General features: G+C 41.2%; 1 protein-coding gene across 1 annotated transcript; it reads left to right on the forward strand.

Moving 5' to 3' along the window:
- Positions 1 to 943: 943 nt before the first annotated feature.
- pnp6 (purine nucleoside phosphorylase 6) lies at positions 944 to 10,322 on the forward strand. Its single transcript, XM_048256191.1, has 6 exons — positions 944 to 1,203; positions 5,118 to 5,287; positions 5,784 to 5,887; positions 7,546 to 7,721; positions 8,077 to 8,267; positions 8,979 to 10,322. The coding sequence occupies exons 1-6, from the start codon at positions 1,181 to 1,183 to the stop codon at positions 9,173 to 9,175; spliced, it is 861 nt and encodes a 286-aa protein (XP_048112148.1). The 5' UTR covers positions 944 to 1,180; the 3' UTR covers positions 9,176 to 10,322.
- Positions 10,323 to 14,734: the final 4,412 nt, after the last annotated feature.

The following is a 14,734-nucleotide window of genomic DNA, read 5'->3' on the forward strand; positions in this document are numbered from 1 at the left end:
ATGTTCATGAAGAAAGTAATCCATCCATTATTGTATTTATGTATATAGTAATGGTCGATATTAGCCTAGAAATCTAGACGCACCCTAGCGGCATGGGTCTGGCTTGTCAGGCTAGGTCGATATGGCATTCTTAAAATCAATTTAAGAGTAGGTTATTATTAGTATTAGAACCTAACCTTACCCAATGGGCTGCTGGCTAGTTATGTACATAGAACTTGATTCTTTCAGACAGCAGTGTACCTGACCCTCTGCCACCCTGTTATGTCTTGATCTTTAGTGTGATGAGATGTAATTATATCACCATACTCTGTGTTCAAATGTGCTGTCATCACCACTTTTGCTGGTTTGTGATCAGGACAGAATTCTCAAGAAAGAAAAAAACATGTAATGCCAATTTACGTGTCTGACATATCCTCTAACAGTCCTTTTATTTTAAATTAATTAATTAATTAATGTATTGCACGGCAATTTGGAAAATTGTCCTTCAAAAGTCTACTTGGCACCAATGAGATAGAGGATTCTCTTGCATAGAGGCTTGCATCTCTGGGCCATTCATCCTCAACTGTACTGTATTACCTGAAATGCTACCTTAAGCTTTGGGGCACTATGCAATGTCCTTGACTGTAGGTGTCTTCTGAAGCCTGCTTCAAATATCACCACACAAATGACACAGAATCCACAGGCACGAATAAAGAATAAGAGAGAGAGGGAGAGAGAGAGAGAGAGAGAGAGAGAGAGAGGGCATAGTTGTTTGTTAAGGAGAGTAACTTTTGACATTTTAACAGGTAGGGTTTTATGCAAGTAGCCTAATCAAGAGGGCCTTTGCGATTTCGACGTTATGTAATTTGTTTCACGGTTCCGTTTTTGCCAACAGATTCCCAGCCGTTTGACAGTCCTCTGGACTCTTAGCATGCGGGTCACTGCGCGGCCCAGTGGGGTAGAAAATTGGATTAGAATAGCGGATCCTTTCAAAGAAACCGCTAGCCCAAGACTCCTCCTCCGTCACGCCACCACCATGCCTATAGTCCGTCGTCAAGCCTGTGTAGGCTAATGAACGCGCCCTCCCCTGCGCCTAGTAACTGACGTAGCAGAGGCTACGGTCGAAACGGTGGTAGTGAAGTCACAGTGCTGAAACAAACCGTAGCTTACGCTGAAGCCACCCTCGCCATCATCCGTGGACATGTCGGCATCCAACGAATGCAGGTAAGGAGTGAAAACGGAGTGTTTCGCCACCGAACAGCAATACACATTTAAATTAAACTCTACAATATTGATAAATCCACCACCTTTTCATCATAGCGGGAGTGCAATCCATTATGACATAAGAACCTAGGAATGCCATGAAATTAACTGTCAGCTGAGGAATAGACGGCAGCCGCAACATGTTTACTACTAGGCTACCCGTCTCGTTGGATGTGGACAAGGCTACAATCTATTGCCCCATCGTGCTGCCTGCATAACTAAAAGGGAGTAGGCTACAATAATTATGCGATAGTCTAGAAATAAACATAGAATAGAATTTTGAGGCAACTTTCATTGTGTTTTTTTTATCCGAGACCACGCACTCTCTGACCTCTAAATAGTCAAATTTATTGGTAGCCTAATGTCGAAAATGTTGCTTGTTGATACTCGCTTAGGTTGTAGCTTTTAAATTTGTAAAATGCACAACAATATTTATCCATCAAGCTATAATCACATAAACCAGAAATCGCTAGGCTACTGTAAGTTGACGTATATGGAGGTTCCCTTAATGTTTCGTGAATAGCCTACTGTATTAGAGCGTCTCTTAAAGCGACAAGTGACAATTTTCTGCGAATAGCTCCACTCATTAAACTGAAAATTCAATACGGTGTGGATAACCCCACGGATGTGAAAATGGCCCCGTTGTGTATGCCTGCCAACGACTGACAACAATAAAGGGCTGTTTATTGTGACCGGCTATACAGCTCATTTTTAGACAGCACTCCGGGTAAACTAGATCCTCAGCTGAATGGAAAGTGCTGATCCCGCAGTGCGCTTTAGGACCATGGACAGCTCCAAGCAAGCCTTTGTTGACTGACACAACGTCTTTGACTTAACATACATTTTTTTGTCTAGCAGTTGTTCAAATGTGTGCAAACATTAAATAGCAAGGTAAATGTAATTTAGGATCGCTATATAAAATATGACCAGTCTCAGCAGAGAGGTCCATATACCCTAACACGATTTACAAGTAGGCCTATCCAATAAAATAACCCAACCCAAAATAAAAGTTTATGATGATAGACCTTTATTGTCTGTAAGAAAAACTTTTAACAAATTAGCGCAGCGTGGTTATGATGCTAACTAGATTTAAGCACAATTTAGCACAACCTGGAAAATCATTGTGTGGTGGTCAATGTTGATATTGTGGTGGGCCGCCACAAATAAGTCAATGTATGGGAAACACTGAACAGAATGCCTTGAGCCAATTGTTTTGGGAAATTCCCCTAGTTATAACCAGAGACGGTTGATAAATGTTCTAAAGGATCTTTGTTATAACTTCTATGTCCACTATGTTTCTTGGAACATTCTGGTTTTCAAAAAAATACTTCTCATTAAAATGTATTTTCTCTATTATCATAACATGTCCATGACAGTTACTTTTGAGAGAGTGAAAGTGAATCATGGTACAAACCCTACACAGTGCAGTCGAACCAATGGCTTCAAGAAAACAGGTGAAAAAGTCTGTGTGATTTAAAATGAATGTGAATTTAATTATAACACTATACCTTAACAGAAATTGCATGAAGCCAACTCAAGTCAATATAGTAAACAAACAACTGAACCATGGTTCTTTTAGCTTAGTCAGAGCAATGTCATGTGGTTCATTGAACAGTGACTTTAGCATAGGCCAGTGGTGACTTATAAACAGAAAAGTGAGGAATTACATTCTTGAATGGAACTGTTGTAATGGTTCACCAAGGCCAGTCAGTGGAAGTTCAACAAGCCAGTCAGTGGAAGTTCAAATGAGTCTATAGACCATGGATGATTTGTCAACTGCCAGCTCGCATAAGCACAGACTAACACATTTAAGACAACAAAAACGCCCCAAACACTATAAACACTGTATATGCTGTTCTGCATCTTTTTATGTTTTATGTTTATGTCATTTAAGAAATAGACTCATTCTAACCATGGGCTAGAAATGATTAAATATTCTGAAGTTAACATTCACTCATGTAAAAACACCTGACATTTATAAAGCCACAAAAGTCTGCTTTCTGAAAGTGACAGGTTGTTTTGTGTCATTGGTTCCATGAGGTTCTTGGAAATCCAGAGCAGGTGTTTAAGACAGCTAAGGACCTGAGATATTGCTAAACTTGTTCTACTCTGCATCGAGACATTAGAAATATGCTGTCAATGTCAATTGACTTCACAAGAGTTTCTGTCAACATCATTGTCATTGTCATCACTGAATCTGAATATTTTGTATTTACATTTGAATTGCTGAATTTGAGGACTTAAAAACGTATGTGAATAGTATATTTGGAAAGTTTTTAACTGAATCCCATAAACTTGAAACTGACTGTAATATTTTAAAATTGAATTAATTTGCTCTGATACATAAATGATCCTCACTGAAAATCCAACTCTCTATGCACTTTCACATTCAGTTCTCACAATTCTGTTTCAGACTGTGAAATTCAATTTCAATCTAGTGAGACACAACAGCTGTTGCGTGAGGAAGAGCAATCGAGTGCAGATCGCAGTTCTTCCGCCTCTATGGAAATAAAAGCTTAATTGATAAATAGGGCAGAGATTAAAGCAGGGGTCCGGTGTACTCACAACCTAGGATCTATTTATGGATGATAATGAATTCAAACCTTCTTTTGGGAGCAAAAAAATGTTAAAACTCGGAAGAGTTTTGAGCATTATTACAAATTGACTTTTGCCAGCAGCCATGGAGCCACATCAAAATAAATAGCTGATTTCATACCACTGACAAGGTTCAAAATAGCCTTACACTTCAGGTAGCCTAGTGTGGATAGGGTCCCTACAAACAAATCAAAGTAGGCCTATTGTTAACTTTTAAAGTGTACACGGCGGTTATAACAAGGACAGTTTCTGAAGGACCATTGCCTTACTTTTTGTTCCGGTAGTGTCAAAACAGTGGCTGCACAGATCTGGCTGAATGTGATGGATGTTTGTACTGTAAGATACAGCTAGATCTGCGCAGCGCTGCAAGAAGTCGAACGCACCCACTGTTTTTTTTTCTTTTCATGCCCTGTTAGTTCTGCTTCATCTTCTTATCAACAATGTACAGTAACTCTCACTAAATTGACGCAAGGGGGACCTGCACATGTACCAGCTAGCTACCGTTACACTCAACACCAACTCATCTACACCCAAGTTGGGTTTGAGGCTGCACAATACACAGATGCACAACTGAAAAAACTTTGTTTGGGTGGCCTTAGCTCACCCTGGCCCCTGCCTATAGAGCCGGCCCTGACTGCAATGCATTTTAAAACGCTAGTGGTCATTTTTACATATAGCACCTTTAAGCAGTTGAAAAAAAAACTGTAATCATGTTTTTTACATGACAAGTGGATGTGGCAAGTAAAAGTAAATGTAGCCATACCACTCAACCCTACAATGCAGTGACATTCCACTCAACCCTACAATGCTGTTGTTGTATTTACTGAATCAATTTAGTTTGATTTGTTTGTATTGTCATCAGTAGCTGTTTGTATTGTGTTTATTACTGTTGACACCCTTTAGTTATGTTTGCTTTGTTTAGGTTATGTGTTTTTTGACCTGACTGTATTGTGATGTAATCTTTGTCTTTGTGTGATGCAGAACAGGAACCTGCTGTAAGCCAGTTTTACTGCAACTGAATTGTTACTTTTAATCATTTTCCATGTACAGTAATACTTTAAATGAAATTAATCTTAGTAAAGGATTGTTAACCTGATTTTATTGTAGAGGTGTGTTTATTGACTGAATGTATCATAAAATGACAATCACCATGCTGTTCACTACCTAACAGAGCAATCATGTACCAGCAATACTTACTTCCAGAATGCAACTACTGTATAATGACCAAATGGCAAATGTAAAACACTATCTCTATCTCTCTCTCTCTCTCTGTCTCTCAGGTATAAATATGAGGAGTGCAAGGATACAGCTGACTGGCTGCTGTCACGGATACCACAGAGGCCCACGGTAGCCATCATCTGTGGCTCAGGCCTGGGAGGGCTAGCTGACCTATTGGAGAACAGACATATATTTCCTTACCAGGACATCCCCAACTTCCCCAAAAGCACAGGTCAGATTACATCTCAGTCCAGTACCAACTCCAGAGAGCTTCAGTCTCCCCACACGGTCTGGAGCCGATTCTGGTAACATTCTGGCTGCTGTGAGCTGAGGATGTATCTGTCCTACAGTAATGACTTCAGCACTTGTAGCACTTGTAGTACATGATAAGCTTTGGGAAAAGATGTTTGAAATGATAGCAGTTATTGCGTGGCCCAATTGATCACTGACTGAAAGGGATACAGGGGTAATTTGAGAAAACTTAATTTGATTCCTTTAGAGTGCATGGGCTGCCAGTGGCTTGCAGTTATTCACACTTGTTTGGCTTACCTCGTCTGGTACTTGTGATAACATTACACCCTAGGCAGAGAGAGGCACTTACTACCCTCTGCCTGCGCTATGCACGCTTGTGGTGCCGAGGGTGCAGCTTTTATCTGCACCAATACTGAAGGCTGAATCTGAAACTCTCTCCCCCACCCCACCCCCTGCACTGTCATGCTCCTCCGCAGTGCAAGGACACGCAGGTCAGCTTGTCTTTGGGGAGCTGAGAGGGAAGCAGTGTGTCTGCATGCAGGGTCGCTTCCACTTCTATGAGGGTTACAACATCACCACGGTGAGTTTCAGTTTCACACAACAAGCACACCATATCCTTTTCGGCACACTTTCCCATTATTGGTTTTACAATACCGTAATTGTATAAAACAGGGGTTCTCTGTCTGTCTGTCTGTCTGTCTCTCTCTCTCTCTCTCTCTCTCTCTCTGTGTGTGTGTGTGTGATTGAAATGATTAACATGCTGTACTCTACCCATTGTGAGTCCAGTCTCTGACTCAGTTCAATACAAAAGCTGACTTGCCTTACAAACAGCAAAGGCAGCTAGCCTCCATTTTTTTGTCTTGTGTTATTCTTGAGATGATGAACATATTTGGCAACATCATGTTGTGAAACCTGTTCTTGCATTTCTATTGGAGTGCATTCATGAATAAAATGAGACAATGAGGTAAGGCCAGTGTAAAATTATGGCGTGTAAGGGTAGTAAACCATAGGATGAGAAGATTTCTGAATGATGTTCTCTGGATGAATACTGTTATGGTGAGATATGAGAGAGAGAGTGTGAGTGTAAGAGAAGGAGCTGAGAGGAAGGGTTTCATCTTAAAAGCAGGCACATGGCATTAGGTATTTTATTCACTGCTGTTATCTTGTCATTGCCTCCTTACAGTAATGGCTTTGGTGTCTTTTAGTATGGAAGAAAATACAGTCATTCTTCCGTAATGCTGTAGTTTCTTGGGTAATACTTGTCAAGACTCGACATGAAATTTAAGCTATAATGCATTTCTATGCAGTTATGGTGGCTGACTTTCTGCCAGACTGCACAGGCTGTAACTGAACTATCGAGTCTCTTAACACAATGACATTGCTGCTGTTGAGACTTTCAGCTAATAGAAAATGTAGAGAAGGGTGTTTAAGTGTTTAAAATGCAACACAGACAATCTGCTTACATTAAATGAAGTGTATGCTATGGTTAATGAGGATATCTTGGCCATTTCCTGAAGACAGTTACTGAGCAGTGTCATTATAAATGATATACTTGAGGATGACTGTCACAATATTGGCTCTGATGACAACTTTGCCCCATCTATTGTGTCATTCTTAGATTAGTTTGTCTAGTTTGTTATTTTAAGTCTAACCTGCGGGGCATTTTAAGGTAACCTATCTTAGTGATCTTTCACCCCACCATACCCAGAGTTTATTTAATTTTTAACCGTCTTACTGGTAACACTGTCCAACTTTAACGCTGTACCCTGTCCTATGAGCACTAGAGAGAGAGAAACAGAACTGCCTATTAGATCGAATGGACACATGGGAATTGAACATTGGGCATTTCATACACTTTACTTGATAGTCCTCAGCATCTGTCTCAAAACCATCAACAATCAGTAAAATCATATTCACCATTGTTTGGTGAAGTAGAGAAATCAATCATGTGTTAATAGTCCTATGTTGTTCCTTGATGCATCTCAAATGAAAGGAAAATGAATCCCTCTGATGTGCACCATTTTTCCTATTACATATGAAATGTAATGTTCTCAACATTTTCTATCAAGAGTTATTACCAACAGTATCGTCATACTCCACAGGAATTTACTATGACATTGAAAAAAACATGCAAAAAAAATTAAACATTATCACTATTAATGGTACTTTTATGTTTTTCTTTGCTTTGGAAGATTGCACTTTTAAAGCTCTTCCCTTACCTTTCATCTCTGTCATCAGGTAACCTACCCAGTGCGAGTGTTCTTCCTGCTGGGGGTGGAGATTCTAATTGTGACCAATGCTGCTGGTGGGCTGAATCCTGAGTTCAGCGTGGGGGACATTATGATGATTAAAGACCACATAAACATGCCCGGGTTTGCAGGCCAGAACCCACTATGTGGACCCAATGATGAGCGGTATGTCATTTGCCAGATTGCATACATAGACATATATTGTATTATACATATAAAGTGAATATACATGTATGTAAATGTAAAAATATATGTAAAAAAATATGTAACATGTAAAAAGTAAAAAAGAATATGTAACATATGTAAAAATATATGTGTAATTGTTAAGCATTTTTAGCATTTGAAATCCCACTGTAGCACTGTATGGCCCTTTCCTGTTTCCATATGAGAGACATTTCTGTTCCCTGGTGGGGAAGCACACTGCTGGAGTCCCATGCACTAATGCGACCTGGCAGCCTCCCTCCCTCTGTGGGCCGCCGTCTGACAGGGCTCTGCTGTTCCATGTGCCTCCTGTTTCCTGTTTCAGCGTGCGCTTCCCCTGCATGTCGGATGCGTACGACAAGGACCTCGCCCACCTGGCGCAGGAGGCGGCCGAGGAGCAGGGCTGCACCTCCTACATCCGGCACGGCGTCTACTGCATGCTGACGGGGCCCACCTTCGAGACCATCGCGGAGTGCCGGGTGCTGCAGATGCTGGGCGCCGACGCCGTGGGTAAGAGGAGGCCAGCGTTTAGTGGACAGTTTAAGGGGTTTTCAAAAACGTCAGAGGGCAAATTCCTTGAACAGAAGCGAACATTTGCGGCGAACATGTTTCTCTAAACAGATCATTTGAATGATTTTGTGTAAAATTTCCAATTCAGAGTTAACCCTCCAACCAACTGCCCGCATGTTCGTGAATAACTACCTCCTCAAACTGTTTGCAAGTGTGAAAAATCAAGGCAAACAGAAAAATTGCAAATATTCGCAAAAGTTCACTATGACAATTTGCAAAGTATGTTTGCAATTTTGAATGCACCTCCAGTGTCCCAGCCAGCACACAAGCAGCTAAAACATACCCAGAGGTTAATTATATTGCTGGTTAATTAAATTTGCTGCTAAGCTGATTAAGACAGCAGCTGAGTTTTGAATAGGTCTGGTTGTGATCTGCTAGATTGAGGGCAATTTTGAAAAAAACTGGCAAAGATGCATTTGATTCGTTTAGTGTTTCCTTAAGTATTTTGTCCCCTTGTCTCTTGGCAACATGTGGTAGCACTGACATCTAACAGCTTTGACATTCCATTTCAAAGCGTTTCTGACAGATTTAGAATTCCTCTGTAAGTGAACTAACCAGCAGGTTATCCGGAGTCAACAGCACACTGTTCATTAAATGTAGGTGGATATGGATGATGTCAAACCTGACCTTTGACCTTTCCATGTGCCTTAGGAATGAGCACTGTCCCGGAGGTGGTGGTTGCCCGCCATTGCGGCCTACGCGTCTTTGGCCTGTCGCTCATCACAAACAAAGTTGTCACCGACTACGACAGCAAGGAGCGGGCCAACCACGAGGAGGTCCTAGAGACCACCCGTATGCGCACTGAGGACCTTCAAAGGCTGGTCAGCCACTTAGTGGGGAAACTGTAGCCCTTTTGGAGTCAGTCAATCACCTCCTAGTTCACTATGAATGAATGAATGTATGTAACAATATAAAAGTATATGAAGCAGAAAACGTGGTAGAAATGGACAATTTGATGTAGAATGTTATCTATAAAAAGAAGAGTTGCACTAGGCATTGGGAATTATTATGGCTTTACTTAATTTTTGTGATGGCTAATGGTAATCTATTTAATGGGCAGAACTGTGCACTGATGGCTTCTTAGCTTATTTTGACACTTTGGGATGATTTTCTCCTGATATCCTCTTAACAAAGAAATTTACTTTGCTATTCAACACTGTTGCTAATTGGTTCAGCCTGTTACACCGGGCTTTTTCCAACTCAGACTTAAATTGAACACAGCATGTGTGTGTGTGTGTGTGTGTGTGTGTGTGTGTGTGTGTGTGTGAGAGAGAGAGAGAAATTGGGGGAGGGGGGCTTAATTAACTCATGCTATTTCCATCTTACTTGACTTTTATGAAATTGTTTAAGGATAATCTCAAACATAGATAAGTTTGTCAATCATGTAATTTACCTCTTGTTTCACCCTAAATGTTTGGGGGTTCCATACCAATGATGACGGATCACGTCTGCCTTGACAACTGCAAGAAATTTCAGGCAACATTCAAGGAAGTTTTTATGTTTATTGTAAATTCATCATGTTTGTGTGGACAGTGTGATCAAATCTACATGATGGGTGCTTGTTTGTTGGGGTGGGGGGCAACTTTAGACAGGAGCATTCCTAGGTTTGTGGTTGTCATCTGGTAAATTCCTATTTCCATCCCAAAACTTGAATGGCAGGTGTAGGCAGATATACCACACCGTATTGCACCAGGATTAATAGCAGCTCTTTTGTACTTGTGTATTGCAGTAATAATGTTTGGCCAGTGTTCTATTGCAGGTGCTTGTTTGAATGTCATGTTGGCAAGTGTTCGCAACCTGCATATTACCTTCTCAGAGACTGTATTGAATAGTGAAGAATTATTCTATTTTCTTTACGAACAAAAACAGAGCACAAATACTATGTAGAATCTTACTTTATTTTCTCAAGAAAGTGCTAATGGAAAATGTGTAGAAGTCCTAAGTCAAAGCCTGTGTTTTAATCAAAGCTGCATTTAAATAAACTAGACATGGTATTGATGCCTCATCCTTTTGTCTTGTTTGGTATAATTATCAGACTCACCCGTTCATTTACTCCTCCCTCACACATTGATTTACACACTTTTTCTCAATGTCTCTCTTACCCTCTCTTTTTTTTCTCTTTCTTGTTCCACTGTCTTATCTCCTCTCGACCCTCTTCTCTTTTTTCTATGGGTGAGCACAACACATGCCTTCTAGATAATGTCAAGCAACTGTCCCTGTATATTTGCATTGGTTTTTAGGCTATAAGACACTGGGGCACGTAATATTCTTCATTCAGCATACATAGTATAGGAGGAAAGAACCAATATATATCGTTAAAGACGGTAAAGACTATAATTCTGGATTAATGACATTACATTATAGACACACTAATACACATTCTACATACAAACACACACACACACAAATACATCCAAGACCACTGTAAGCATAGTGCAGTCTGAGGATATCACTCATGACTTTTGAGCAAACATGCACATATATATGGTGTGGTATAACATGATATAAATGGTATGGTATAAATTCACTGAATGAATGGACTTCCTGCACGAGCCATCTCACTTCATTATTGATATCCCAGAGCCACAGCAGAAAGGAGGTGCTCCTATGAAATATTCACAAAGAAAACCTGAGCTCAGTCAGGCTGCTATCGAAAAAAGGACTAAGTCCCTCTTTCAGCCCTCTGAGCATCTGAGGAAAGTTGCTGCCTGATGTTCTTTATGTCTTCAAATGTATTCATATTTGCAGTGATACCTGATACACATGACCCTCCTGAAAGAACAAAATCACACTACTCAGAAGCAGTATAGTGACATTTTTCTACAGAGAAAGTAGTCCACTGAAATCTTTTACAATAAACAACTTCCATATCAATGTAGCATCAGCAACCAGTTGTGGAAATCTTTCTCTCTCTCTCTCTCTCTCTCTCTCTCTCTCTCTCTCTCTCTCTCTCTGTGTGTGTGTGTGTGTGTGTGTGTGTGTGTGTGTGTGTGTGTGTGTGTGTGTGTGTGTGTGTGTGTGTGTGTGTGTGTGTGTGTGTGTGTGTGTGTGTAAGAGATATTAGAGAAGTGTTACTGCCTATAACTCCGGATTTGCTCTTGCTGTCAGTCTATATAGATAGATATATCTTAATCATCACTGACAATATGAAGGAAAGCTATTGTTTTACTCTTCATTTAAGTTGAATGAGAACTACTGTAGGTCTAAATGTAGGATGCAAACTCTTACCAAGGCACACTCAGCTCTTCTCCATAGCAATGACTTCAGTCTTTCTAATTCCATTTCTCTAATCAAAGAAATCGCTTGAGTTGAACCTTTGGGGACAGGTCAAAGTCAAATGCCCAGGTGGATATAAATTAATCCTCAACCTAAATGTGCTCCACCAACGCTGGTGTGCTGACACAGCTCTAGAAAGTGAACAAAACCACATGAAAACATTACCATTGCTGTGTTACTGCACTGGTCACGGTGCTGCAGTTAGGGACTAGCTGACTCGTGAATAATTCAGAGCTAAAAAACCCGGACACATGGCACGGAGAGCAGACCTTGTTTTGGAGGCTACCCGCCGTCCCTCCTACTTCTTATTCTCTGTCTCTCACACGTTATCTCGCTCTCATCCCTTTCTCGCCCAGCCACCACCCCCACTACACACTACACACACACACACACACACACACACACCTTGTAATGGAGGTACCTCTAAATCATCCGAGGGGCTCAGGATTCCATTTTGCCTCGGTGTTCATTTATATCATTCAGCGCGTTTAGTACAAAACCAAGCCTCTCTTCATAGCATTTCTCATTTCAGAGTCTTTGCTGGGATAAAAGCTCTGAGTTTGGAATAAAGCCAAGCGCAGCACAAAGCTTATTAAATCAGCTGGGAGGAAATGAAATAATGATTAATGAATGTATTGTTGCTTTGGCGGTGGGTGCTATACAGTCACTTTAGGCATGGCATACAACTACCTCACAGAAGCACACACACATACACACACTCACAAACACATGCACACACACACACACACACACACACACACACACACACACACACACACACACACACACAGAAAAAAAACATTAAAATCCATTTTTAGATCAAGAGTCAAATCCTTCTTCTCTCTCCTCCCCAGACATCCCCTTGCACCACATGCTCCCCCTTCAGTCCTGTTATTTTCTCCTTTTTCATTTTGCTCTAATCAGCACGGTGCAATCCTCCAGCTGATTGAGAGCCTCTCTTGATTTTCTCTCTCTTCTTTCTCCTGGCTATCTCGCAGAAAATCTGTTCTCCCCCCTCAGTCTGTTTGCAGGCGAGAGAGGGCAAAGGGAGAGTACATGGAGAAGAAAGAAAACCTGAGGGATACCTCAGTATTAACCATCCAAGCACATTAAAGGAAATCCCCAATTACGCCCACACACACACACACACACAAACACATGCAGGCACGCACACACACACACACACACACACACACACACACACACACACACACACACACACACACACACACACACACACACACACACACACACACACAGACATCCACTCCAGAGAGCCACTGGCTGAGCAGCGCATCCAGCCCTGATGCGGCCCTGATGTGGCCCTCATGCGGCCCTGATGTAGCCCTGAACCAGGCCCGGGTCTGGGCCAGATCCTACCCCAAACCTCAGCAGCTGTTTGGATTAAGGAGACAGACACATGAAGGGAAACAGCTATCTGCTATGGGCCTGGCAGTTGATATGGTATGAGTGTAGCAGGGGACAGTGCAAGGGACGCAGAAAGCAGCGTTCCACTGTGTAGAGGTCACCTGCTTAATCACATCTGCATTGTGACAGCCCTCATCCTAAAATGATGATCCATCTGTCCTTGCCGCGCCAATAAAACTTGAAGTGAGCGTATTGATTGCACAGCAAGATGTGCTGGGGAAATGGACTCGGACATCTCTGCTGAATAAAGGCTTTCAGCAGCTCAGAATCAAGCTGTCAGCAGCGGTTCTGCTGGTACCGAGCCAAGACCCAGGTGACGACTTTGGCAGATTGTATCGATTGACTGTCCCTTCAAGATCATATTAGTTGACTATCAATTGCAGATTGTATTGACTGACTTCTACTTTGCAAATCTTATTGGAGTGCTTTCTCTCTCGGATTGTATGCACAGTAAGCTTGGCATATCTTACCCACACCATGAGAGGAATGAGAAGGATGTCATTCAGATATGATTTGTGGCAGCAAAAGGAAAGTATTTGCCAATAGCCTTCACAAGATGAGACTTCCCATTGTGTTTATGGACACTGATAATTGTTCATTGTTCAAGCATTTTTGGTCAGCAAGACAATCCTTTAAATGCAAATTTTGTTTCAAAATGACAGTATATTTCTCCAGATGGAACAACATTTGCCATACTGAGAGATAAAGCTGGTTTTAGGACCACTACTCTAACATACTATAAGTCTGGCACTTTGATGTCTCTCTGCAACTCTCATGTCACAACTGTTTTTACAACAAAGAGTTGTGAATAAAGAAAGGGATGCAAGAAAGCAATAGAAAGAGACAGATGAAAGATAGAGTGAAAGATCACTCTCTGGTATGGATTGATTTACAGTGCCTCTGATTTCATGAATGGGCGAGTTTGTCTCTGCCTTCAGATTGACTGGAGAAATTCACCTTAGGGCCAGTGCAGTCCACACAGAGAGATGGATTAACTCTGATCGTTAGAAAGTGCCTAAAATGCACTTCAAGGGCAACTGTGTCAAAGTGTTGTTGGGGTACAAGGTGACTTTAAAGGTGAAACACTAGCTTGTAGAGGAACTGAAGAATGCCTGTTGTTGTTTGCAATTCAAAATGTCAAAGGTTCTTCAAGAATCCCCCCCCCCCCCATATTCAACTATGCTCAAAATGTCTCCTCAATATAAAGACAAATATAAAGACAAATTGTTATACTACAATAACCTATCATTTACCGCTGTCCAAAATAACCACTTGCAGATACAATCACAAACTAAACAATTGTTAACTAGAATAAATTCTATAGGCCTATGTAATTAGCCCATTTAATGTTGTATCACCATTCCAATACCAACACTTCATTTACATCCAAAGTTAGAAAATATTTAGTAAATGACTGTTTCCCCGGCAACCGTGGTTGTGCAGGTATGATGATATGATGATGTTTTGTGTAGTTTGGTTTAGAATGTTGAATGGTGTGAAAGGAGTGAATTGGTCCACTCCTGGTTGCCCCCCCAAATGAATTGGAAAATGTCGATACATCTACTGTATCTACTTACAAGCGTTTCCGACTGTCACATTCTTGCAACACTTACCACCTGCTGGCCTGAAGAAAACTAATCAAACATAGTGCTGAAATGGCTGTTTACAATGAGTTTCAAAGGTATTGGTCTTCGGGGTAGACT

The sequence above is a fragment of the Alosa alosa genome, chromosome 11 (genome assembly GCF_017589495.1).
Source record: "Alosa alosa isolate M-15738 ecotype Scorff River chromosome 11, AALO_Geno_1.1, whole genome shotgun sequence".
Taxonomy (NCBI): domain Eukaryota; kingdom Metazoa; phylum Chordata; class Actinopteri; order Clupeiformes; family Clupeidae; genus Alosa; species Alosa alosa.